At 41.5% G+C, this 25,934-nt stretch overlaps 1 protein-coding gene across 1 annotated transcript in view; it reads left to right on the top strand.

Annotated features, from left to right (window-relative positions):
• LOC149208942 (uncharacterized) overlaps window positions 1-25,934 on the top strand; it is a 122,270-nt gene that overhangs the window by 53,175 nt on the left and 43,161 nt on the right. Inside the window, exons 3-4 of the mRNA XM_089398464.1 lie at window positions 9,381-9,834; window positions 10,139-10,336. Coding sequence (XP_089254590.1) covers window positions 9,381-9,834; window positions 10,139-10,336 — 652 coding nt within the window. The remainder of the gene's footprint in view (window positions 1-9,380; window positions 9,835-10,138; window positions 10,337-25,934) is intronic.

The raw sequence follows: 25,934 nt of genomic DNA, 5'->3' as shown, positions 1-25,934 counted from the left end.
ATTCTCAGAAAGGCGAATCCCACTTTGGTTGTCGCAGAAGATCACGGTGGTATCCAGCACATGCCCAAACAACTCACTAAAGAGCTCCCTCAACCAAACAAATTCACAAGAGGCCATATTTGCAGCAATTTATTTGGCCTCGGCGGTGCTCAAAGCAACCGATTTCTGCTTCCTGCTCATCCAGGATATGGAAGCAGAACCTAGTGAGAAGCAAAATCCTGATGTGCTCTTACGATCCACCACACTGCTAGCCCAGTCAGCATCATAATAACGATGGAGCCTCAAATCCCCGACAGTGTATCTCAGTCCATAGGTGATTGTGCCCCGAAGATATCTCAAGGGATTCTTGGCAGCAATCCAATGTATGTGATGAGGCTCGACCATAAATTGACTCAATGTATTCACTACAAAGCATATGTCTGGACGAGAGTTCACTAAGAACATGGGAGTTGACGATACTCGGAAGGATTTCCCAAATCAGGGCCAACAGTACTTCCGCATAAATTCTTGAAGTTGGGTTCCATCAGAGTAGTCACAAACTTACAATCCACCATCCCAAATCTTTAAAGTAGCTTTACTATGTATTTTCCTTGAGAAAGGAAAATCTCACCTGGCTTTTGCCAGAGCTCCAAGCCTAGGAAGTAGTGCATCAATCCTTGGTCCTTCATCTCGAATTCAAAAGCCAACTCCCTCTTGCATTGATAAATGAGAGGGTCTATACCTATCAGAAAGAGATCGTCCACATAAAGTGTTGAAGAATTTAGGGCAAATAAGTGTAATGTGATTCTTTGTTACTTGGTAAAAATTTGTGGAGTCTTTTTACCTTTTTTTTGTTAGCTTAATCTTCTTCTTCTTCCTATTAATGCATGTGTGTGTACTTCATCAAACTGCTACTAAAACATAAGAACATGAACACAAGATGTTGGCTCTCTGCTAGGGCCAAAACCTCTCTTCTTTTGAGAGGAAAACCCTTCGGTAAGTTTTTTTTTATTGAAGCTTCTTATTGATCAATGCCAAACCCTAGACTCTTGACTAGAATATCCTCCAAGCACAAGTCAAGTCCTTCCTCCTCTTTGCACTTGGTTTCCCTGGCACTTTGTCTTCCTCCTTCTGACACTTCGTTCCCTAGCTCTTCGTCCTCCTTCTTCCGACACTTTGTTCTTTGGATTTTAGGCATCTATGGTTCATTTCTTTTGAGCTTAGTCTCGCAGTATCCACAGTAGAAACCATATTTCTGTCAACGTTTCAAATCCCAACAGGGATCCATCATCAGGACCAATCTGAATGATGATAGAAGAAGAGCTTTGTTCTTTGTTGAACTGTTGATGTACCTTGTTGCACTTGCTCTAGAAGAGACACTTGTGATGAGTCCCTTCCCTTGTGATGATCCCTACCTCCTCCTTGACCAAATGAGCTCTTCCTTGAGGTGTAGATGCAGACTTGGTAGGACTATTCTGCAGCCCTAATTCTTGCATGTGTGGGAGGTTTGCTTGATGTAATATGGTTCCTCTCTCCTTTGCTTGAGGACCCTCCTTCTTCGCTTGGATAGGAGGCCTTGTAGGCCTAGATTCAAGCCCAAACAATGAGATATGCTTGACTGTAAGTTGCTGCTGTCATAACCGCAGGCAACCCTCTTTTTCCTTCGCACGTGTGACTGGTATTGGCCCTAGAACAGTCCCAAAACCTTCACTGTCCCTTCTATCTTCTTCGTTGCACTTGGAGGCTCCTTCTTCGTCCTTCGCTCACCTTTTCTCGGCTCCTTTACTTCGCTGATTTCAGAGGTAGATGAATGGGACGTTGGAGGAGTGGACAACCTCTATATATAGAGGACTGTCCCTCCTTTAGGCCGACTTGTCTTCTTTGCTTCAATTTGCTTCATTTAATGGTGCCATTACTAGGAGGAGGCTTGACTTTGCTTGGAGGTGTATTCTTTGACTCTCATACATAAATATACATGGTGTAACATTCCCTTAAGGTCTTCAACATAATTCTTTTGACTCTTTGACTCACCTATAGCACTTTAACATGTGCTAGACCTACTTCAATGACATATATTATAAAAATAATATTTCTTTTCTTGAACAAGTACAAATATCAAAACTACATTTATGAACATTGAACCTAGTTACATTTCCTTCAACATAAAGTACCAAGATGAGAGGCCTATCATTTTCAACCTTGAAGTAAAGGTTCGGATCAGCTTCGCTTCTTGTAAAACCCAGCTTCATCAGATAGTTGTCGATCCTCTCATACCAAGCACAGGAAGCTTGCTTTAACCCAGAAAGGGCTTTCATCAACTTTCATACATGTGTCTCTCGATCTTGAACTTCGAACCCCACAGGTTGCTCCAAATAGACTTCCTCCTTAAGTGAGCCATGCAAGAAGGCGGTCTTGACATCCATTTGATGTAAATTCCATTCTTGAGAGGCAGCAAGGGCAATGATCGAATGGATGGTGGTATATCGGGCAACTGGTGCAAATATCTCATCATAGTCCACACCTTCCTTTTGAGAGAAGCCTCGAGCAACAACCCTGACTTTGAACTTTTCAACACTTCCATCAACTCAATGCTTGATCTTGTAGAGCCATTTCGAGGTGACAAAAGATTTGTCCTTGGGTTTAGAGACTACATCCCTTACATCATTTTTCATAATTGACTCATATTTTTCGTTCATAGCATCTTTCCAAACTTGTTGCTTCACAACTTCTTCGAATGTGCAAGGCTCAGTTTGAACAATGGTGCTCATGGCAGCTAAGTACCCTGGTACCTATTCGACTTCTTACTTTCACGAAATACCCCCCTTGGTGCAATATGTCTCTCGACATCTTCGAGAGTGTCCCTGAGCCATGAGGGTCTCCTTTTTGAGGAGTTTGGCTCATGGGGAGGTGGATCCATTGGTCCTTCAACATCGGGCATCAACTCGTCCTTTGGTTCTTCTTGCTTTCCTGCATCTTCTTCTTTGTCTTTCCTTGGAATAGGAATGTATCTAACCTTCCCAAGGGTAGCGTCTTCATCGAAGGTGACATCATGACTTATTTCCACTTCTCTTTGACTAGGTACATAGATTCTATATGCCTTTGAAGTTTCACTGTAGCCCATAGATGTTCCTTTCTTCCTAGATGCAACCAATTTGCTTCTCTTTTCTTTCGTCACATAAAAATACACGGGGCTACCAAAAATTCTAAAATGAGAAACATCAGGTTTTTTATCGGTGAAAACTTCTTCAGGAGTTTTGGAGTCAAATGCTTGGTGAGGGCATCTATTTTGAACGTACACGGCAGTGTTGGCAGTTTCTCCCCATAGGAACTTCGGAAGGCCTTGATCATGAAGCATGACATGGGTGGCTTCTATAATGGAACGATTATTCCTTTCAATAACACCATTTTGCTCAGGAGTATATTCGGAGAAATATCTTCTCAAAGATGTCACAGACAACATACCAGATAGATCAGAATGAACCAATTGCAAAATATCGGTAGTCTTGCTATCACTTGAGGGGATGGTCCCCTTGTATGCTTTCCTTTGGCACAACCCTGACAAACACTTTCATGTTCTACTTTAAATTCGGGCATACCTGTCACCATCTTCCTTACATCGGGTAGAGTGTTATAATGAAGATGAGCAAACCTTTGGTGCCATAATTCGGATTGACGAGATGTGTCACAAGACATAGCTCCTAGTGGACTTCCTCCAACTTGGTATAGGCTGTCAACCCTGAATCCAAAAGTGAATGCTTATTTGAAATTTCTTTTCCAAACACGTACCTTTCCATCAATGAATGCCACCTTGAATCCTTTGTCCTCCATTGCCAAGATAGATACCAGGTTCTTTAGATCGGGTACATATATTACTTCTTCTAGATGAATGGTGTTACCTTGATTCAATTGAAGAGTAAATTCCCAGTTCCTTTCATGCGATAAGTGGCATTGTCTCCAAGAACGATTTCCAAATTTGTATATTTTTTTATCAAATTTGAAAGAGCCTCCTTATACCTAGAGAAGTGCCTTGAGGCACCACTATCAATCAACCAATTATCTAAGGTATCTGGAGGAGAGGCAGTAGAGAGAGCATATATAAGATAAAATTCTTTTTGCTTGTTATCTACAACATTAGATTCATCATACCTGGAGTTTCTTGATCTTTTGGGAGGCCGACCATTTCCATATTGAGTAGCGGAAGCATCTCTTTTTCCTTTGTTGTTGAACCTGCCATTCCTTTGATTGTTGTTGCCTTTGAAATTGTTGCGGTTGTTGTTGTTATCATCATCCCGAGGTGTATCCTTTTTATTAGGACACTCCCTAGCATAGTGGCCAAACTTGTTATAATTGAAGCATCTTCCCTTTCTTCCATCTTTGAATCCCTGTCTTCCTTGACCTTGTTTCTTTGAACCCGCATTGTTCTTCTTTTTAGCATGAGTGGAGAATGCAGTAGGATCATTCCTATTTGAAGGCATGTCTCTCTCCATCATCCTTGTCTCTTCTTGAGTACATCTAGTCAATAATTCATTAAAACCTGGAATCTGGTCATTATTGAGGATATTAGTGTTGAACACATCCCATTCACGAGGGAGACCTCCAAGGGCAATGAGAGTGAGCTCCCTATCAGCAATAACTTCTCCAATAGATAGAAGATCATTTTTTATTTTAGTAATCCTCATGAAGTAGGATTGGATATCTTTGCCTCTTCCTTTCTTTATGTCCTTCAAATTGTTCTTGAAAAAGACGACTTGGTTTGCATTGCTAGCTTTAAACATGCTAACCAACTTGTCATACATCTCCTTAGATGTGCCCAGATCGGAGATGTAAGCAACTAAATGCTTTTGAATAGAATCCCTAATGGTCATCTTAGCTTTGACCTCACCTTTCTTGTACTTTGTCTTAGTGTCAGCCAATGCATTTGAAGGAGGTTCAACAATCTAAGTCAAGTCAAGAGACATCTTCCATGCATGATAATCGGACTTGTCATTGAGCTTGCCATCAGATTTGAAGTAAGATGAGGAGGCCATTGAATCTTGTCCTTGTCCAACAAATCTTAGTGATTGCTTTTCTAACTCTTGCTTCGGATTTGTCTTCACCTCAACTCTGATACCATGTTAATTTTAGATAACAATGATATGTTCTATGCTTTAGAGCAATTTACTTTAATTTTTTTTATTAGCCCAATATCAATTTCCAGACTAGCAATCACATTAACATTGATAGTAAATGCACATAGAACATAAACAATAAGTAGAAGACAAACCAAGACAAGAGGACACAATATTTGGTGGATGCCGGGGAAAAACCCCAATGTGTGGAAAACCCTCTGATCAAATCTTTTTATTATTCTTCAAAAGTTCAATAGAGAGAGAGAGAGTACATCATACAAAATTTACTTGCCCAATCACTGTCAAAACAATCTAGCCAAACAGCAGTCAACAGGATGCCCTAACCAGAAAGTCAACGTTGGTTAAACCAACATAAAATCTCCTCCAAATGAGCTCGGTCAAACCCAGTCAACTCGGCCTCCAAAGACAGTCAAAGTCAACCCAAAACAGTCTGAAAATCTTGGCCAAATTCGGTCAATACAGAGTCAACGCTGCAGTCAACGCAGGTCAACCTGCTACAATTTCCTCGGTTTTCATGCTAGGAGATGCGACCTCAAGAGATTGGAATAATTGCCTAAAACCACAGTCAAAATAGGTGAGCTGACCCTCGGTCAACGCTGCTCAATGCCCTTGCAAATAACCCAAAACAGTCCTGTGATTTCTGTCTGAAATTTTCGTTCAACCAAGTCAATGTGAGAAGAAGAAGAGCTGCTTCTTTGTTGTACAAACCAATGAGGAGAGGAGAGAGAAAGATGTGTTGAGTGATGATGTCCAAATGAGGAGAATGTCTCTCTTATTTATACAATTTGATGAGGGGTGGAGACACATCTATTGGGGCTACATGAGCCTACATTAGACTTCTGGCCGACCTTGACAATTTGCACATGTGAGAATTAAATTCAAAAGCTCACTTCTGCTCATTCAAACAAGATGATCTTTAGATCAATCTTGCACCTCTCGGAAAAAGGAATCCAATAAAAATATCATTTCCATCATATGAGCTGTCCAAGGTGGAGTTTGGCCCTAGTTGCCAATTTTAACAGTTACTCATTCTCTAATCTCCTTATTATTAGATTTATTTGTTAATTTAACAGAAGCCTCCATTCAGATATAGATGAGGATTCTTTTATTGATTTTTCTTAATCTTTGACAAGTTCTTGTGATATTGCATTATTTCTTTATTATTATTATGTTCCTTTATATGATCAAGACAAGTGCCAAACAAGAAGATCACAAAGACAATAAAGAGAACACCAGAGATAGGCTCCAAGCACGGGCAAAACCCCTCAACAGGGGAAAACCCAGAGAACTCTCTTCTTATAAAATCAATTCAAGATGACTTCCAAGACCATAGACCCAAGACCAACTCACCAAGACGAGGCCAACCATCAACAAGTAGTTCTGCTCCTCAAATGAAGTCTGCAGTCTTATTCTACAAAACTCAGACCTGTGGAAACCCTAGATACCACAGAAACTTCACATATGTGAGCTAGAGTCTAGACAAGAGAGGGACTCCAGAAATCAACGAATTTTCCTTCTTCATTCGCAGGTCTTCTAGTCCTCTTCTAGGAATCTTGCATTCTTCTTAGCCATAGATCAATGAATGCCAATGCGTGTGTATCCAAGTGAGGTCAAAGTCCTCCTTTTATGGGTTTCTTAAGCGCTGGAAGGTCCTCTTCTAGGCCGACATGAAGGGTCTGGCCGACCTGATCTTGGTGGTTATTCTAGACACTTCTTTACATCAAAATAGTATTTCCTTTTGTGATACAAATGCCCAATAGGGTCCTTTACATCATTACATTGACTTTGACTGAAGACATAAACCCTAGAGCACTCAATGGGTGCTTCGACCTAGGACCAATGACCATGGGCAAGAAACCCATTCTTTAAATAAACGATTTTTGTTTTACAAAAATATTTTTCTTTTTCTTTCTTTTAACAAGAACAATAATTACATCATGTCATGAGCCAAATACGATTATGAAGACTGAAGCTAGTTACATTTTCCAACACCACGGGCTGAAATTTTCTGCCCAACTCAGCCTATCTTCCACCCTCAAACCTGTTGTCATTGATCTCAACAACCTAACACCAAAACTCAGATCTGTCCAAAGGTAAACACCAGCTCCCTTTCAGCCTTTCAACCACAAAACCCTATTTAGTTTGTTGTTATGCTTGCTGTTTGGTCACTGTTCTCAGCTTTTCTGCCCACTTGACCCTGATACCATGTTGAATTTCACCTACAATCTAGTTTTCTCTTGTAGGAATTTCGTCAAACACTAAGTCAATAATCTGATTTCTATCGCCAATAAAAACTTCACAAATAATGCATTTTAAACTAAACACATTCAATCTGATTTTTATAAGCAAAAATACACATAACTAAATCTGATCTTTAATAGCTGAAAATGAACAGTGAACATCACACATTTGACACACAAGATTTTGGGCAAAGCCCCTGGAAAAGCACCGAAGGGAAAACTACTAGAGTTGAAGAATTTTATTAAAGAGCTTATAGAAAATTTCTGAAGTTACAACAAATACAATTTCTAGCAATTAATGCTTAGTACTTATCTCAAAAACCAAGCCACTTCCACACTCAATTTTCCTCCTGTACGACCACCCTTCTCTCAGTCGTACAGCCCTCAAAAAACACATTGTATGGTACAGAAATACCTTGCTGTACGGTCCCTCGAAAATCATGCCAAACAACTCAGCAGTAAATGCGTTGTATGGCCCTCAATTTCCGTGCCAATGATCTGTTGAACAGCCCTCAAAAATCGTGCAATTGCTACTGTGGCCCAGCTGTAAGACCCTGCAAATAATGGCTGAAAACTGCCTTGAATTATGTGCCCAATATAGCTGCTAAATGCCTTGGGATTTGTGCCCTCTTTGGCTGCTACTTCTCTGCTTTTCTTCAGCTCCTCTCTTCCTCCTTTCTCCTCAAAGAATGCGCCTCTTCCTATTCCTTTCTCTTTTTATTTCTCGTTAATGACTAAAATCTCTAACCCTATATCTCAATGGCTGAGATTCAATCTGGCCATCTCAAGATCAACAGTCATGACTTAATTTCACATTGGGCCCACTTAAATCACTTAAGTGACCCAAAATTTATAAAGTAAAACTCACTTTATAAAAAATCACTTTTTAGTCATTAAATATAAAAAGTACATTTTTGAAGTAGGAGAAACTTAAAGAGCTGTCACTATAATATTGAGTTATTAAACTTCAATCATCTGAACTTGGAAGCTGGAACTGACTTACAGGCAGTTTTAGTCCATGGATTAGACATAATTCAGACCTCAGTAGAAAAGCATCCTCACTTGTGCGAATTGAACAACATGATTTCTGTTCCTCTAATTTTTATATCACATGTAAAAACATTTAAAAAAGTCATATAGGTGGTTACATAGTGACAAAGTAGGTTCAAAACTTTCAATGTGTGTATGAAACATAAACTAAGGCAATACTCCGGCACCTCCAAACAATAAGCAGTAATATACAAAAATGCAAAATCAAAAATAAATCCAAAAATATCAAAACAAAATCTTTGTTGATGAATATCAAGATGAAAAACAGAGCACTCAATGGAAGTTCAAGCAAATAGATGAGTAAATGAAGCCTTTTAAAATAGCCTTCCACTTTATACTCCTGTAATTTTTGGCATGAGGAAATATAGTTTTGGTGCTTTCGATCTTGGCCTTGGCAGGCTTTTGAACATGAAGGGCATTATTAAACGCCCCATGTAAAGACCTCCTTGCCTAACTCTCCTTATAAAGACCTCATTAAATCACTTTTTACGCCCCATGTAAAGACCTCATTAAATCACTTTTTACATGTGATATAAAAATTAGAGGAACAGAAATCATGTTGTTCAATTTGCAGAAGTGAGGATGCTTTTCTACTGAGGTCTGAATTATGTCTAATCCATGGACTAAAACTGCCTGTAAGTCAGTTCCAGCTTCCAAGTTCAGATGATTGAAGTTTAATAACTCAATATTATAGTGACAGCTCTTTAAGTTTCTCCTACTTCAATCTGCACTTTGATCCTTGAACTTTATGGAGGAGATTCTCCTTTTTTGTTTCCTTGGTTCACTTTTTGTTTTCTTAGCTTCTGATAATGGCTATTCAGTTCTTTATATACATTATCTTTCTATTTCATGTAGTCTTATGGTAGGCATTCTTGATATTACCAAATGGATGTGGTTTAAATACCTTTCAACAAGGCCTGTTTATGTAAGGATTATGATTATAGTTACCATAGGGTTGACTTGTGGTTTATGGTGCTTGAAGTGCTTGGAGTGGTGTCACAAAATTATGGAGTGTACCAAACATAAATAAGGTTGCTACTTTAAAGGGACATACAGAACGAGTTACTGATGTGGCATTTTCTCCTACAAACTGCCATTTAGCGACTGCCTGTGCTGATCGTACTGCAATGCTATGGAATTCTGAGGGAGTTCTGATGAAAACATATGAAGGCCATTTGGATCGTCTTGCTCGTCTTGCATTTCACCCATCTGGGCTATATCTGGGCACTGCTAGCTTTGACAAGACGTGGAGATTGTGGGATGTTAACACAGGTATTGAATTGCTCTTGCAAGAAGGCCACAGCCGAAGTGTGTATGGGATTGCTTTTCAGTGTGATGGTTCATTAGCAGCAACCTGTGGATTAGATGGATTGGCACGCATTTGGGATCTTCGTACGGGAAGAAGCATTCTTGCTCTAGAAGGCCATGTGAAACCAGTGAGTTGCTATCATTTCTTCCCTGCAGTTGTCATAGACTATACCTACTTTGCTTGTGATTCTGATTCTATGTAGTTCTTTTAGTGGTACAGTTTTCTCTCTGCTTATCATTCAAAGAATTGGTTTTCCACATTGTTATTGATGATAATTTTTTTTTTTTTTTTTTTTTTTTTTTTTTCTGAATTTGCATTTAATTATTCTGTGCTGTCGCGCTGATGTACATCAGCTGCCTATGCACTATTAACAATTACTAGTGTTTTGACATTCTTTAACTTGGTGCTTCATTTTGTTTCTTTGCTTGTAGGTCCTTGGCATAGATTTCTCGCCAAATGGTTACCACTTAGCAACTGGTAGTGAGGATCATACCTGTCGCATTTGGGACCTAAGGAAGAGGCAATCAGTATATATCATACCTGCTCATTCTCACCTTGTTTCACAGGTCAAATTTGAACCACAGGAGGGATATTTCTTGGTCACTGCTTCATATGACAGTACTGCTAAGGTACGTTTGCACTTTCAGAATGCTTCTATCTGCTTTGTAGGGGTTATCTTACATTTTACTGACTTGAAATCTTACAGGATTTACATGTTCTTTTGAATGTGTTCTTCTTAGAAATTTTGGGCACTTTGTGGAGGAAATAAAGAGAAAAATGTTTATTGAAACATTTTAAGTGTTATTTCTGCAGTCATGAGTTCAAGGGGTAATATCAATCCCATAATAGTATTTAACTTGAAGTTGTACTGACACGGATAGTGGTGGTTGGGGAAGGATCCAACAAATATTCAGAAAAGCCGTATACGATATGGCAGGGAAATGGAAAACTCATACACAAACACCATGAGACAAATAATTCATATTACCATTTATCAATTAGATTTAGAAGCATTCATTTCATTGATTACAATTGAAATTAGAAAACTTATAGATTGTCATAGACAAGATTCCTCTATCTCAAGTGCCATAGATAAGCCAACCCTTGTTAAACATTTAATCAATAACATGTGAGCTACCTGTAAACACTGGCTTTTAAATCCTAAAACTATACAAATAATCCAGCTGTTAGCATCCAACAAAAGAATACACTGATTGCACTCCAAGAAGAAGTGTTGGAATATGTGATTTTGGAGGTCCATCGGTGACTTCATTGAGGTGTTCACCCACAAATAATATAGTATTATCAAATGAAGTGCATGCTAGGAGGATGTTCTAATAGTGGTTAGATCTCAGTGATAAAGTATTACTCCATATGCCATGTCATAAAGATGTCTAACCAACCCAGGAGGATGTGCCAAACTTTCCAAGAAACAATAAAATAATTGTTAATTTTAGAAAACAATGGTATATTCTATGCTTTAGAGCAATTTACTTCAATTTTCCTTATTAGCCCAATATCAATTTCCAGATTAGCAATCACATAAACATTGATAGTAAATGCAAATAGAACATAAACAATAAGCAGAAGACAAGCCAAGACAAGAGGACATAGTGTTTGGCAGATGCTAGGGAAAAACCCCAATGTGGGGAAAACCCTTTGATCAAATCTTCTTATTATTCTTCAAAAGTTCAGCAGAGAGAGAGGGTACATCATACAAAATTTACTTGCCCAATCACTGTCAAAACAGTCTAGTCAAACAGCAGTCAACAGGTGCCCTAACCAGAAAGTCAGTGCTGGTCAAACCAGCAGAATAATTACTCCAAATGAGCTCGGTCAAACGCAGTCAACTTGGCCACCAAAGACGGTCTGAATCAGCCCAAATAGTCCTGAAAATCTCGGTCAATGCTGCAGTCAAAGGTCCTGCGGTCAACAGAGGTCAAACTGCTGCAATTTCCTTGATTTCTGTGCCAGGAGATGCGGCCTCAAGAGATCAGATTTTCTGCCTGAAAAACGCAGTCAAAGGAGGAGATTTGACCCTCGGTCAACGCTGGTCAACGTCCCTACAATTGGCCCAAAACAGATCTGCGATTTTCTGCCTGTAATTTCCAGTCAACCCAAGTCAACACATGAAGAAAAGAGATGCTCCTTTTTGCTGTACGAACCAATGAGAAGAAGAGAGAGAAAGATGTGTTGATGGTGTGTCCAAATGAGGAAAAGGTCTCTCCTATTTATACACAACGTTGAGGGTGAAGAGACACATCTGTTGGGCTTCATGAGCCTACATTTGACTGGAGCCGACCTTGACAATTTGTCCATAGAAGAAATAAATTCATAATTCCATTTCTGCTTGACAGAATGAGATGATCTTTAGATCAATCCTGCACAACTCTGAAAGAGGAATCCAATAAAAATATCATCTCCTTCATATGAGCTGTCCAAGCTGGAGTTTGGCCCTAGTTGCCAATTTTAACAATAATGCATGCCTTGGTCCACTAGAAACCCTCAACCAAATTCAACAAACACCTGTAAGTGTGAAAGGGAAGTCAATTAGATTAATTTAATCATTGAACAGTTAAATGAACCTCAACATGTGTGCACAGAGATCAATGTTAGAATAAAACCATAGTCTCCCTCCAAATAGTCACCAATTGATTTAATCTCCATGAACATATGTGCTAACGAAGGTTGCACTCTAATAAACTGTTGTACTGTGTAAATAAAATATGTTCTTCCTAACACAATCTTACCATGATAACCATTGATGTTTGTAACTTTGTAGCATTGGACAGGTACTTCCTCATAGGTGTAAGTGTCCAGATGTGTGAAAGTCATCCAAAGCCTTCAACCTTAGCAAAATTACTTTAACTAAATGATTTATTAAAGTAATTGGTTTTATAAGAAAGTGAGTTTAATCTAATAAAATGCAAAGGTTATTCACATTAGTGGATTAGATGAATCTCGACCATTTGATCTCAAGCGAGTTGAGATCTAATCTCAACTGTCGATCATTTTGGAGATTAGGGTTGTGGATTTGGTCAATAACTTAAGCTTAAAAAAGCAAGGTTGGGTGAAGGAGGAAGACACACAAGAGACATTACGTGATTGAGTCAGGAAGGACAATGACTCAAGGAGATCTCAGTAACGGAGAAGAAGGAATTTCATCTAGAGATCAAGTCCAAGGGAGGAGAGTGCAAAGGGGTAGTAGCAAGAGGAGGAAAACCCAACAACCAGAAATCAAAATATAGATTTTTGGGTAGCCAAGCAAGAATTTGCAGATCATACTGGGAAGCAGGTACAACAACATCCACGCGGGTGTACAAATAGTCGTGCATGTTAATCTCCAACTACCAGTTTCAGATTTTTGTATCTTTGCAGCATTTTATTACTAGAAAATATTTTACCCAACAAATTAATTTTCTGCTGTAAATAAATTCTGAAAACTAGAAACAGAAATACTTTGGTACTTTTAACTCAATAATTTTGCTGCGGAAATATTCAGAAAAAATCACAAACAAACAGTGAAAATGTTGCCCTCCAAATTTTTCCTCGTTAAAATCTTCTTAGAAAAATTAGAGACTCCCTTATTAGGGAAAATGGTCCTTTGAAAATACACAAAAACTATAACTAATGGAACCTGGCAAAATCAGCCCCCAGAAATTCATCTTGCACTTTGCTCATTGTCTCTGACAAGTTCGGCCCTCTTGAGCAGCTTGACCTCTCCACTAGTGCGGCCTCAACTTTCTTGGCCCCCTACACTTTGCGACACCACTCCACAAATTCTACCTCGACCCTCTTGGCCTATCCAAGGCCACGACGCACCTTGGTCTCAACCTCAAGCAAATAATGCCCCCCCTCTTGTGCACTCCACCTACAAAAAATGTTCTCTCTCGAGCTCCTAGTTACACACGTTTCTGATTTCTTCAGCCTCTTCACAAACTTGCAATTAATTCATGCGAGTTTGCTAGAATCTCTCCAAAAACAATTGTGTCTTCATCCTCTCCCTTGGGCTCTTTTTATAATTTCAAATTGAGCAAAATTCCTAACCCTCAATCCTCAAAGTTATAGATGGCGAGGATAAGTCCTAACCCACTTAGATCAATGGCTGAGATTAGATCTAAGTCACTTAAATATTTATCCTTACAGATTTGTTCAATTAGCCAACATTAATTAATTAAATTAAATAATGTGTTTTTCCTAAGTTAAAACTTAGGAAATAAACCATTTTACTTGCTACTCTTGAACAAGCACCTAAAGAAGCATTTCCTCCTACATGTTAGACATTTAGCTTGTGGAGAAGACCTTTTGAAGCTACAAAATCAACACTTCTTCCTATCAAGGATGAGATTCTCCACCACCCTAGTTTGTCCCTGTAAAACACAAACTTCCCCTTCACTAGAGGTTTGGTGAGAATATCTGCTACTTTCTCATTTGTGGAAATGTACTGCAATCTCACAACAAATCTCTAGACCCTTCCTCTAGTGAAGTGGCACATGATCTCTATGTGTTTGGACCTATCATGAAACATTGGATTCTTTGAAAGCTTGATGCAACTTTGATTATTGTAGTGAATCCCTGTGGGCCCCATTTCAAGACCAAATAAGCTTGTGAGCATTTCGTGAAGCCACATGGCGTCACAACTCACCAAACTTGCAACCATGTACTCGACATCTACTGAGCTAAGTGCTGTTGAGTGCTGCTTCCTGCTAAACCATGATCCCATGTTGAAACAACAACTTGAATTACTCAGCACAATCTGAATCTTGTAGCCCTGCAATTGCACTCCACCAAATCCCGAGCACAGGTTTCGCTACCACCAAATGGACCCTCCTTGGCTCCACCATGAACTGGCTGCATGCGTTCACAACAAAACAAATATCTGGTCCAGTGTTGACCAAATACATCAAGGACCTTATCAACTACTTGTACAATGTGGGATCTACCAACTTACTCTCAGAAGCATTAAGCTTCTTCAAGTTGGTAATCATGGGTGTTGCCATAGCCCTGCAATCCTCTGTTGAGAAATCCTTAGGGCAACATAGTTAGGGTTTTTATTAAATTGATTTCTCTTCCTTTGACACTTTCTTGTGATGTTTCTTATTAATTTTTCTTTCCAATTATTGTATTCTTATCATCAAGACAAATGCCAAACAATGAAGATCACAAACACAATAGAGAACACAAGATGTAGGCACTAAGCCAGGGCAAAACCCCTCTTCTAGGGGAAAACCCAAAAAATCTTCTTTTCTTTAGAACCAAATCAAATGAGACAACCTAGACCTTTTGACCAAGAAATAAACTTCCTCCATCCACCAAGTCAGCCCTTAACACAAACTCTTCAAATCAAAGCATCAAAAATCTTGGCTTCTTCCCTGCAACTCTTGAAATTTGGCCTGCACCTTCGGCCCTTGCAACTTGCCTCAAATCCTTTGCATGTGTGGCACAAAAACACATAATTTTTGGTCTTCTTTGCTTGATAAACTTTTCTTCCTTCTTTGCTGAGTTGTCTCTTCTTCGCATCCCTTTCTTCACTTCTTTTGCACTTCGAACTGCAGACTGAGTTGTCTCTTGATGATCATAACAATAGGTCGAGTGCTCCTTTTATTTATAGTTTTTACAAGGTGGACAAATCCCTTCATGAGGTTGACTAGACAATGGAATGAGCCGACTTGGTGGAGGAGGGACAAGACATATTTTTATGACATAAATCCTTTTCTTTCTTGACACAAAAAGCCCAAGAAGGGTCTAAAATATAATGATAATGACAAAGACTCAAGACACAAACCTAAAAGCCTTCAATCGAGGTTTGACCTAGAAACAAAACACATAGAGCATGAAACCCATGCTCATAAAAATAAATTTTATTTTATAATAATTTTCTTTTTCTTCCTTTTTGACAAATATGACTCAATTACAATTATGAAGGCCGAAACTAGTCTCATTTATCAACATCCTCCAACACAAATCTCTTCAGGATATCAATCACATGCCCTACCCAAGGAATATGTCTCCTAACCACTGCCACACCTCCAATCCCAGAAATTAGTGCATCATCGCCATGTCCTTCATTTTGAACTCTGAAGCATGGTCCTCCTTGTACATTTTTATGAACCTCTCAGATCCCTCATAAAGAGATCATCCACATAGAGCACCAAGATGAGCAGATCACCATCAACAAGTACATAGTACAAGTTGGAATCTGCCTCACTCTTGGTGAATCCCAATTCAGGCAAGTACCCATCAATCCTTGAGTACCATGCTTGAGGTGCGTGCTTAAATCAATATAATACCTTCTTCAACCTGCATACATGGGACTCTCTCCCATACGTCTCAAATCCTTGAGGCTAATCAATATACACCTCTTTCTTAATTACCCCATTAATGAAGGTAATCTTCACATCCATTTGATGTATCCTCCACTCCATCTTTGAAGCAATAGAAATGACTCCTGATCGATGCATATTTGGTGACAGGAGCAACAGTCTCCTCATAGTCTACTCCCTCCTTTTGGAAAAGCCCTATCGCCATGAACCTTGCCTTATGCTTCTCGACACTGCCATTTGATGCATTCTTGATCTTATAGATCCATTGAGAAGTGACCACTTATTTCTTTTTAGGCCTTGGTACAATCTCTCATACATCATTCTTCATGATGGAGTTGTACTTTGTCACCATGGCATCCTTCCAAACTTGCTGGTCTACTGCATCCTCAAAAGTAGAAGGCTTGGCCTCACTAATGCTGCTCATCAAGGGCATGTAGTTGGAAAATCTCCTCGGTGGTCAACTCTGCTTGAAAGTGTTGCTAAGAGCCTCTACATGCTCCTCAAAATCCCACAAAGTCTTCTCAGTCCATCTCGGCCTCCTCGTGATAAAGTTCATAGGAATATCTATTGATCCTCTTGATTAGAACACTGTGTCCTTGTTGTTGGTGCTGTTGGTCCATCCTTAGTCTTTAGAGCCTCTCAATCCCAATCCTCTAGCACTGTTGGATCGGACCCATGTGACCTCCTAAAGGTCCTACTATTAATTTTAGATAACAATGGTATGTTCTATGCTTAAGAGCAATTTAATTCAATTTTCTTATTAGCCCAGTATCAATTTCCAGATTAGCAATCATATTAACATGACAATAAATGCAGATAGAACATAAATAAAAACAGTAGAAGACTAGCCAAGACAAGAGGACACAAGATGTGGCGCATGCCAGGGACAAACCCCAATGTGGGGAATCCTTCGATCAATTCTTCTAATTATTCTTCAAACGTTCAGCCGAGAGAGAGTACAATATGTAAAATTCACTTGCCCAATCAAAGTCAAATTTGTCCAGTCAAACAACAGCGACAAGAAACCCTAACCACAAAGCCAACGCTGGTCAACACGGCATAATTTCTCCTCCAAAACAGCTCGGTCAAAACTAGTCAATTTGTCCTCCAATAGTCATCTGAATCAGCCCAAAACAACCTCGAAAATGACAGTCAAACTTGGTCAACGCAGAGGTCAAACCTGCGGTCAACACTGGTTAAACAACTTTGTTTGCCTCGATTTCTGTGCCCAAAAATATGGCCTGCCGAAACAGAGAATTCCAAAGAAAAACGCAGTCTGTCCTTCGCACGTGTGGAGAGAGAGAAGGTTGCCCTGAAGTTGTATAACCCAATCAACTGAGAGAGAGATATGTGTGAGTGTTGATTTGGGGTAGCATCGGATGTGCTTTAGCCACGAAATTTGGTGGAGAGGTTGGGGCACATGAGATCTCCAATACCCAAAAAGGGTTTGGGCAGATTCTAAATAGATCATGAGATATTAAAATAATTAATATTTTTAATGGAGTCCCTAAGTCTAAACTTAGGGAAAATAAAATATTAATGTGTATTAATATGAATCTGTGTTAGAGTGGTTCAAAAGACATGGATCAAGCCAGATTTAATCTTAGTCGTTGATTAGGGACTTAATCTCGGTCGTTGATATGTCAACGAAAAAAGTATAAGAGGAGGCTTGAGGGTCACTTGGAGAATACACCAGAGTGATCAATCATTCTATTCTCTAGAGCGGGGTTTGCTAAGAGAGATAGAATCAGTGATCGGGAGAGTAGCTGAGGGGCACTGAGTACAGAGAAATAGAGAAGGTAGAGATTATGCCGGGAGAGAAGCACAACAGCCTAAGAGAGTGACACAGAGCTAGCAAGGGCTCACGCAGAGGTAGCCAAGTGCTACGCAGAGCACTAGAGGGGCCAGCGTAGCTGATGTAGAGGCTCCTAGAGCTGACGTAGGGCCTCTTGGGGCTGACGCAGGCCAAGAAAGGCTGACGCCGGGCCAGTGTGAGACAGAGAGGGGTTGACGCAGTCCAGATTGGGCAGACGCTGGGGTTGTAGGAGCAGTTTTGTGTTGAAGAGTTGTTGGAAGGATTTTCCGGGGTTTCAGCCAGGAGATTTCTCTCAAACTGTGAAATATAGCTGCTAAGGAAATTCTCTATTGGGTAGGCTAGTTTCGACACCCAGATTGTACTCTGATATTTCTTAATAAGAAAACCCTCAGATAGCTGCGCCGGTTTTCCTGCATTGGGTTTTTCTGGGTACATTGGTCCAAAAATAATGGTGTCATGTGGTGTGTTTGTTCTTGTTTCTTTTAGTTACCGATCTGTAATATGTTGAGCATGCATTGGTGTTTATTTTCAGTGTTTACTTGTAAATAACTTGTTAAAGAAAAATAACAAGTAGGTAGGAATAAGTCAGAAAAAGTGCATGAAGGGTTTCTAAACTAAGTAAACTTAGAAACTTCAACATGGTATCAGAGCGTGATTGCAGATCACAAGAGGACTAAAAGACATCAACTGAGCGGAGCAATAGCAACAGAAAACAGTTGTCCCGAGGTGACATAAGCTGTTTCTAGCAACGCAGAAGCCAAGAAGTGTGATGCAGAGCCAGCTAGAGCCACACAGAAGAAGCCGGGAGCTGCGCAGAGCCTCAGAGAGGCCAACGTTGCTGACGCAGGGCATCCTAGGGCTGACGCAGACCCATCTGGGGTGACGTAGAGCCAGCATGAGGCAGAGAGGGGTTGACGCAGTTCACAGAGAGGTAGTTGCTGGAGTCTAGAAGGCTGCAGAAATATTGTAGAGTGGAGTTGGTGAGGTACTGTAGTCAGAACAATACTTGATAGAGCAGGGCCAGAGGAGTTGTTACCGAGGGTTTCTAGCCGAGGAACCTGGATCAGCAGTGCAGTTGCACAAGATGATCAGAGTAGGGGGCATCTCGACAAGCGACAGAAGGATTTCCAGGAGGGAAATCAGGACTCAGAGGGAGTCCAGAAGAGAACTTCCAGACGGGAAGTAGAGACTCAGAGGAGTCGAACAAAGAACTTCTAGGAGGGAAGTAGAGGAGCATCATGGAACTACACGGGATAAGAGACTAGGATAGAGTGGATGGAGCATCGAACTTCTCAGTATGGAAGGCCAGAATCTTATCAGTGCTTGACGAGAATCGTGTCAAGAACTTCACCTTGAAGGTTATAGCTATCCCAGTCAACCCCAATGATAACGACAAGTACAAATTGGCGATGGCGAGGGCCGAGTGCATTATCCTTGACGGGGTCAAGGATCATGTGGTACCACATATAGCCAAGAAGGAAACGACAGTTGAGATGTGGGAGGCTCTCAAGAACCTATACTAGCATACTTCTGTGCAGAGAAGAATGATGCTTGAGAACCAGATGAGGTCATATCAGATGAAGAAGGGTCAATCGATTGACACCTTCCTCGGAGGACTGAATGAGATCCGACACCAGTTGACTGCTATAGGAGCGACACCGGATCAGGAGATTATGGCGAGGACAACCCTGAACGCTGTCTCAAATGATTGGGAAGTGTTTGTCCAGAGTATCCTGGGCGGAGGGACTCTTCCACCTTGGGACGAGATGTGGGCAGTGCTTCGCCAGGAAGAGATTAGACGACAGTCGAAGACAGGTAATAGCAGCAAAGGGATCAAGGTCAAGCAGGAGGAGGAGGATGTGGCCCTAGCATTTGAGGGAAAGCAGGAGAAGTGGAAGAAGAAAGATCTCTCCAAGATCAAGTGCTTCGACTATGGGGAGATGGGTCATTATGCGATCCAGTGCCCAAGGAAGAAGAGTAAGGGAGAGTCTTCCGAGACTAAGGCAGCGCCAACACAGACAGAGAAGGAAGTTTTGACAGACGATGACTGTGCCATGAGTGCACACGCGCCACTTGAGCAGAAGTGGGGAGACATCGAGCTGTAGTCAGGCAGACTATAGGCGATGAGGGGTAGGATCCTTGAGGTACCTGGCCTCTTGTATTAGACCTTGTTACGGGATCCTCGACGAGGAGTAGCAGGACTGCTTGAGTGGGTAGAGACAGATGCAGATGAAGTGGCAGAGAGAGCTACAGTGCAGGAGTCTCGAAACAGAGCAGAGCTAGCAGGCTGCAGCAATGCGAGAGGCACAAGAGTGTTGCATTAGTGCAAGAAGGCAGAGAGGTGTGCAACGGTGCGAGACGCTGGGAGTTGTTGCAGCGACGCAGAGGTCAGAGAGGGAGCACTTGTCAGTAGCAGAGGGAGCTTCAACATCAGTGGGTGTCTTTAGCCCAACAGGGAGGTCAAATTGGGAGATTAGTTACTTACTTCTCAGTAACTGAGTTGCAGTGCAGCAATGGATAGCACGATGCAGCATGATGAGAGGAGGTGTAGTGCAGATGCAGTGCTGGGAGAAAGGACTAGCAACAACACGGATGCAGAGGGAGCTGTCGTATAGATGCAGCAGCGACAGTGGCAGAACCATGGGCAACAGTACAGGAGGCAACAGTGCTGAGGATGTTGGGCAGGAAGGCCTAGCATCAACACAGGTACAGATGCCGGATGATCAGAGTAATACTCAGTGAGAAGTATTGCTAGAGCACAGTCCTCGCCAAGAGGGAGTGTTGATTTGGGGTAGCATCAAATGTGCTCTAGCCACGAAATCTGGTAGAGAGGTTGGGGCACATGAGATCTCCAATACCAGAAAGGGTTTGGGCAGATTCTAAACAGATCAGGAGATATTAAAATAATTAATAAGAAAATAAAATAATAATGTGTATTAATATGAATTTGTGTTAGAGTGGTTCGAAAGACATGGATCAATCCAGATCTAATCTTAGCCGTTGATTAGGGACTTAATCTCGGTTGTTGATATGTCAACGAGAAAAGTATAAGAGGAGGCTTGAGGGTCACTTGGAGAATACACCAGAGTGATCAGTCATTCTATTCTCTAGAGCGGGGTTTGCTAAAAGAGATAGAATCAGTGATCGGGAGAGCAGCTGAGGGGCATTGAGTACAGAGAAACAGAGAAGGCAAAGATTGTGCCGGGAGAGCAGTGCAGTAGCCAAAGAGAGTGACACAGAGCCAACAAGGGCTCATGCAGGGCCACGTAGAGGCAGCCAAGTGCTGCATAGAGCACCAGGGGGGTCAACGTAGCTGACGTAGAGGCTCCCAGAGCTAACGCAGGGCCAACGTGAGACAGAGAGGGGTTGACGTAGTTCTGATTGGGCAGACACTGGGGTTGCAGGAGCAGTTTTGTGCTGAACAGTTGCCGGAAGGATTTTCTGGGGTTTCAACTAGGAGATTTCTCTCACACTGTGAGGTATAGCTGCTAAGGAAATTCTCTGTTGGGTAGGCCAGTTTCGACACCCATCTGATATTGCTTAATAAGAAAACCCTCAGATAGTTGCACCGATTTTCCCACATTGGGTTTTTCCGGGGACATTGGTCTAAGAATAATGGTGTCATGTGGTGTGTTTGTTCTTGTTTCTTTTAGTTGCTAATCTGTAATATGTTGAGCATGCACTGGTGTTTATTTTCAGTATTTACTTTGTAAATAACTTGTTAAAGAAAAATAACAAGTAGGTATGAATAAATCAGAAAAAGTGCATGAAGGGTTTCTAAACTACGTAAACTTAGAAACTTCAACAGTGAGAATGAATGATGTCCGTTTCTAAACTACGTAAACTTAGAAACTTCAACAGTGAGAATGAATGATGTCCGAGGTAGATGCACCTTCTATTTATATGCAACGTTGAGGATGAATGTTGAAATTTGGTACCGGAGGACAGGTGGTTCCCTTAGGCTTTGATCTTTGGCCTAGGGAAAAGTGTCCAAAAGAATTTAATTTTTCTCCTAAAGTGACTTTATAATTTTATAAAGTTAAATCTAATTTAAAAGTGACTTTAAGTGATAAAGTTATTAAGTCTAATTTAAAAGTGACTTTAAGTGATAAAGTTATTAAGTCTAATTTTAAAGTGACTTTTATAAAGTCAATGAAAAATTAGAAAGGAAAAGTGACTTTGGAAATAAATGACTAAGTGGGTCTTTATTAAAGTGGGGTGAATTAAAAAATAGAAAGTGAGATTTAAATGAGCATTTAATCTCAACCATTGATCTAAATCTATTTCAGCCATTGGATTTAGAGATCACCCAAAAGTCACTTGGATCACCCAAAAGTCACTTGGAGTTATATTAAAGGAGGAAAAGGAGGAAAAGGTCATTCATTCTTTCATGAGCAGATTGGGAAAAGGAGAGCAAGAGAGCAAGAGAGATTTCTGAGCAGGAAGGAGAAGGAAACAACAGCTTGGCACACATTCCAAGGCAGCAGTTGAGCAGATTTGTACAGCTGATTTAGCACATAGTGAAAGGCAGATTTTTGCACAAACATCGAGGAGCAGTTTGCTGATTTTTCTGCACACAAAACGGAGGTCGTACAACATTTATTGCTGTCCTGTTTGCTGTAATTTCCAGATTGCTGTGAGGCACGGGAAAGGAGATAAGTTGTAAATTTGCTTGCTGATTTTTTGCTGAATAATTCTCACTGTAAAAAGGCAATTTTCAGAAATAAAGAAGAGCTCTCAAACTGGTTTTCCCCAAGAGTTGTAGGGGGTTTTTCCAGGGTCAAGTTGACCAAAAATATCAGTGTTTTAATGTGTTTTAATGGCTGTTTTTAATTGCTGATTTTTATTTCTGCAATTTCCAGCATTCTGAAAAATTTCCAGAATTTGTGTTTTCAGCCATATTTACTTTTTTCAGTCTGTTAAATGTATGGTTATGGGAATGGGCATTTAACTACATGGGAGAAATAAGGTGAAACTGAAAACCGGGGTGGGAAAACATAAATTTTTACATGGTATCAGAGCTTGAGTGCTGAAGGGCAGTTTGGGACAGCAAAAAGAAAAATTACAGTTGTTGATTTTTCACTCAGAAAATTCCAGCAAGCTGATTTTTTCATAAACAACAGTTTTATCTTTACTACAACAGTGCTATTTTTCAGTTTTAGGACAGCAGGATGTCATTGGGATTGAGGGTGGAGGATAGGCTGGATGGGCATATAAATTACAACGTTTGGAAGGAGAGAATGCAGAGTATCTTTGAGGAGGCAAAACTCTGGGATATCATGGTGCATACCGCATAGAACCCTGTTGTTGTGCCCACTGATGTTACTCAGTTGGCTGAGTATAAAAAAGAAGAACAATAAGGGTAAGAGGCTGATTCTAGACGGAATCAAAGACCATTGCATTCCTCATGTGAGAGGAAAGAGCAATGCCCATGAGATGTGGACAGCATTGTCCAATCTCTACCAGAGTACCAATGAGAACGGAAGATGGTCCTGAAGGAGAAGCTGAAGAACATTAAGATGGGGAATGATAGTGCAGCTGGATATCTCACAAAGATTACCAATGTGAGAGATGAGTTGGCAGCGATTGGAGAGGCCATTCCATCCACTGAGTTGGTGCGTATTGCAGTGAATGGCCTCCCTGTTCATGGTTGAACTTTGCTGATGGGGTTTGTGCACGTGAGACCCTTCCCACATGGGAGAGGTTTTGGGATGATTGTATTTAGACAGAGATCAGGAAAGGACAGCTTGGGGTAGCCAAGCAGTTGAGCAGGATGAGGACGTAGCACTGGTGGCAGGAGGCAAGAAAGGCAAAGGGAAGAAGCAGGCTTCCACAAGCAGTGGTGGGGGCAAAGGCAAAGGTAAAGGTAAACAGGGTAACTCACAGAAGGACTATTCCAAGGTGAAGTGTTGGAATTGTCAAAAGATGGGACACTATGCAGTTGTGTGTCCGGAGAAGAAGGGGAAGAACCAGGACGTGGCAGAGCTTCAGCAGAGATTGAGGACTTTGCTGGTCGTTTTGACCGAGAGTTTGCGTTCACTACGTGTGAGTCCTCTAGTACAGGATCACCTGCCACACAGGTTCAGAGGGAGCATGCTTTTCCCTCGATTAGCGGAGCATCTTCAGGTATCTGGTATGTGGACAGTGGGGCTTCACGTCACATGACAGGAGTCCGGGAGTACTTCTCAGAGCTTTCAGAGAGTGGCACTGATATTGAGGTAGTACTCGGTGATGACAGAGTTGTTAGAGCAGTCGGGGTGGGGACAGTGACATTTCAGAGGGAGTCCAAACCTCCCTTGAAGGTGTCAGAGGTTCTTTATGTGCCAGGGATGAGGGAAGAACCTCATATCCGTCTCAGCTTTGGAGGACAGAGGATATGAGGTACTGTTCAGAGGAGGACAGGTGTTGATGTATCCAGGGACGCTCCAGCTGATTTAGCTAGAGTGATAGGTGTACGCCATGCAAAGGTGTACAAGTTTGCATTCCAGCCCCTTTTGGCATTGAGCAGTAGTACCGACAGCAGAGCTAGCAGTTCTGAGCTGTGTGAGATTTGGCACCGCAGGACGGGACACATGTATCATGGAGCCTTGAGGACATTGCGGGAGATCACTACCGTGTGTGCCAGATTTCAGTACTGATCACTTTGATACTTGTAGAGGTTGTGTGATGGGCAAGTTTGCCAAATCCCCTTTTCCCAGCAGTGACAGCAGAGCGACGGGGATACTTGATTTGATTCATTCCGATTGTGAGCGGTCGGATGTCTCATGTTTCTTGAGTGGATATGAGTACTATGTGTTATTCATTGATGATCACTCTAGGAGGACCTGGATTTATTTTTTGAAGACCAAGAGTGAGGTCTTCAAGCGGTTTCAGGAGTTCAGAGCTCTTGTGGAGACTCAGACAGGTCGAAAGATCAAGTCCTTGAGGTCGGAAATGGAGGAGAGTACACCCTTGGAGAGTTTGTTGACTATTGTGCGGAGGCAGGCATAGGAGGGAGTTTACTGTTCTTACAACCCCCAGCAGAACGGAGTTGCAGAGAGGAAGAACAAATCCATCATAGGGGCTGCCAAAAGCCATGATATATGATAGGGGTTGCCATTGTTCTTGTGGGCAGAGGCCTGCAACACAGCTGTTTACTTGCAGAACAGGAGTCCGCATCGTGCCTTGGGGCACATGACTCTGAGGAGGCTTTTCTCTGGGAAGAAGCCGATCTTGGTCATCTTCATATCTTTGGATGCATTACATACTCCTATATACCCAAGGAGAAGAGGACCAAATTAGAGCCCACCGCAGAGGAAGGGTATCTTTGTGGGCTACAGTGAGACCTCAAAGGCCTTTCGGATTTACATTCCTGCACAGAGGAGAGTTGTTGTCAGACAGGATGTGAAGTTCGAGGAGGACAGGGTTAGGAGGTTAGGGAGTTAGAGTATCTGGATCAGCCAGACCCTCGCAGCAGTTGAGTCAGTCGCAAGGATCCAGTGGGCAGGGATCAGGAGGATCCGGAGGTACATCTATGAGGATGTCAGGTCCATCAGTGAGCAGTGGCTCGCAGAGCCAGAGGGGTGGTGTGCTCCGGGCAGCATGCCAGAGCAGTTCAGAGTAGTTCACTAGGGAGTCCACTGATGGACAGTTCACACGGTACCTCAGCTTCTACAGGTTCAGGTGCAGGCAGAGAGGACAGCAGACAGACAGTCAGGAGTTCAGGCTACTGATGGTGATGAGGAGGAGGAGTTTCATTCTCCTATGGGAGAAGCAAGTCTCAGGGAAAGAGGAAGCCAAGTGGCTTCAGGACACCTTGAGAGATGCCACATCTGTTTGCTGAGCGAAGAGGCCGGTCAGAGAGAGTAGACCACTGAGAGGTTCTGTAGCTATATGGCGATGTTACAGCATCTGAATTGAGCCTTCTAGCTATGAGGAGGCTGAGCAGCAGGTCTGGAGAGAGGCCATGCAGGAGGAGTATTTCTATCAAGAAGAATGATGTTTGGGAGGTGGTGCAGAGGCCTGAGGGCAATCCGTGGTTACTTCCAGATGGCTTTACAAGGTATAAGCATGCTGCAGATCAGCATTGAGAAATTCAAAGCGAGTTTT

Source organism: Pinus tabuliformis, chromosome 1_2 (genome assembly GCF_031772625.1).
Source record: "Pinus tabuliformis cultivar Carrire ecotype Pingquan chromosome 1_2, CPIR1, whole genome shotgun sequence".
NCBI classification, from domain to species: Eukaryota; Viridiplantae; Streptophyta; class Pinopsida; order Pinales; family Pinaceae; genus Pinus; species Pinus tabuliformis.
Note: the sequence above shows the minus strand (reverse complement) of the source record. Positions and strands in the feature narration are given on the sequence as shown.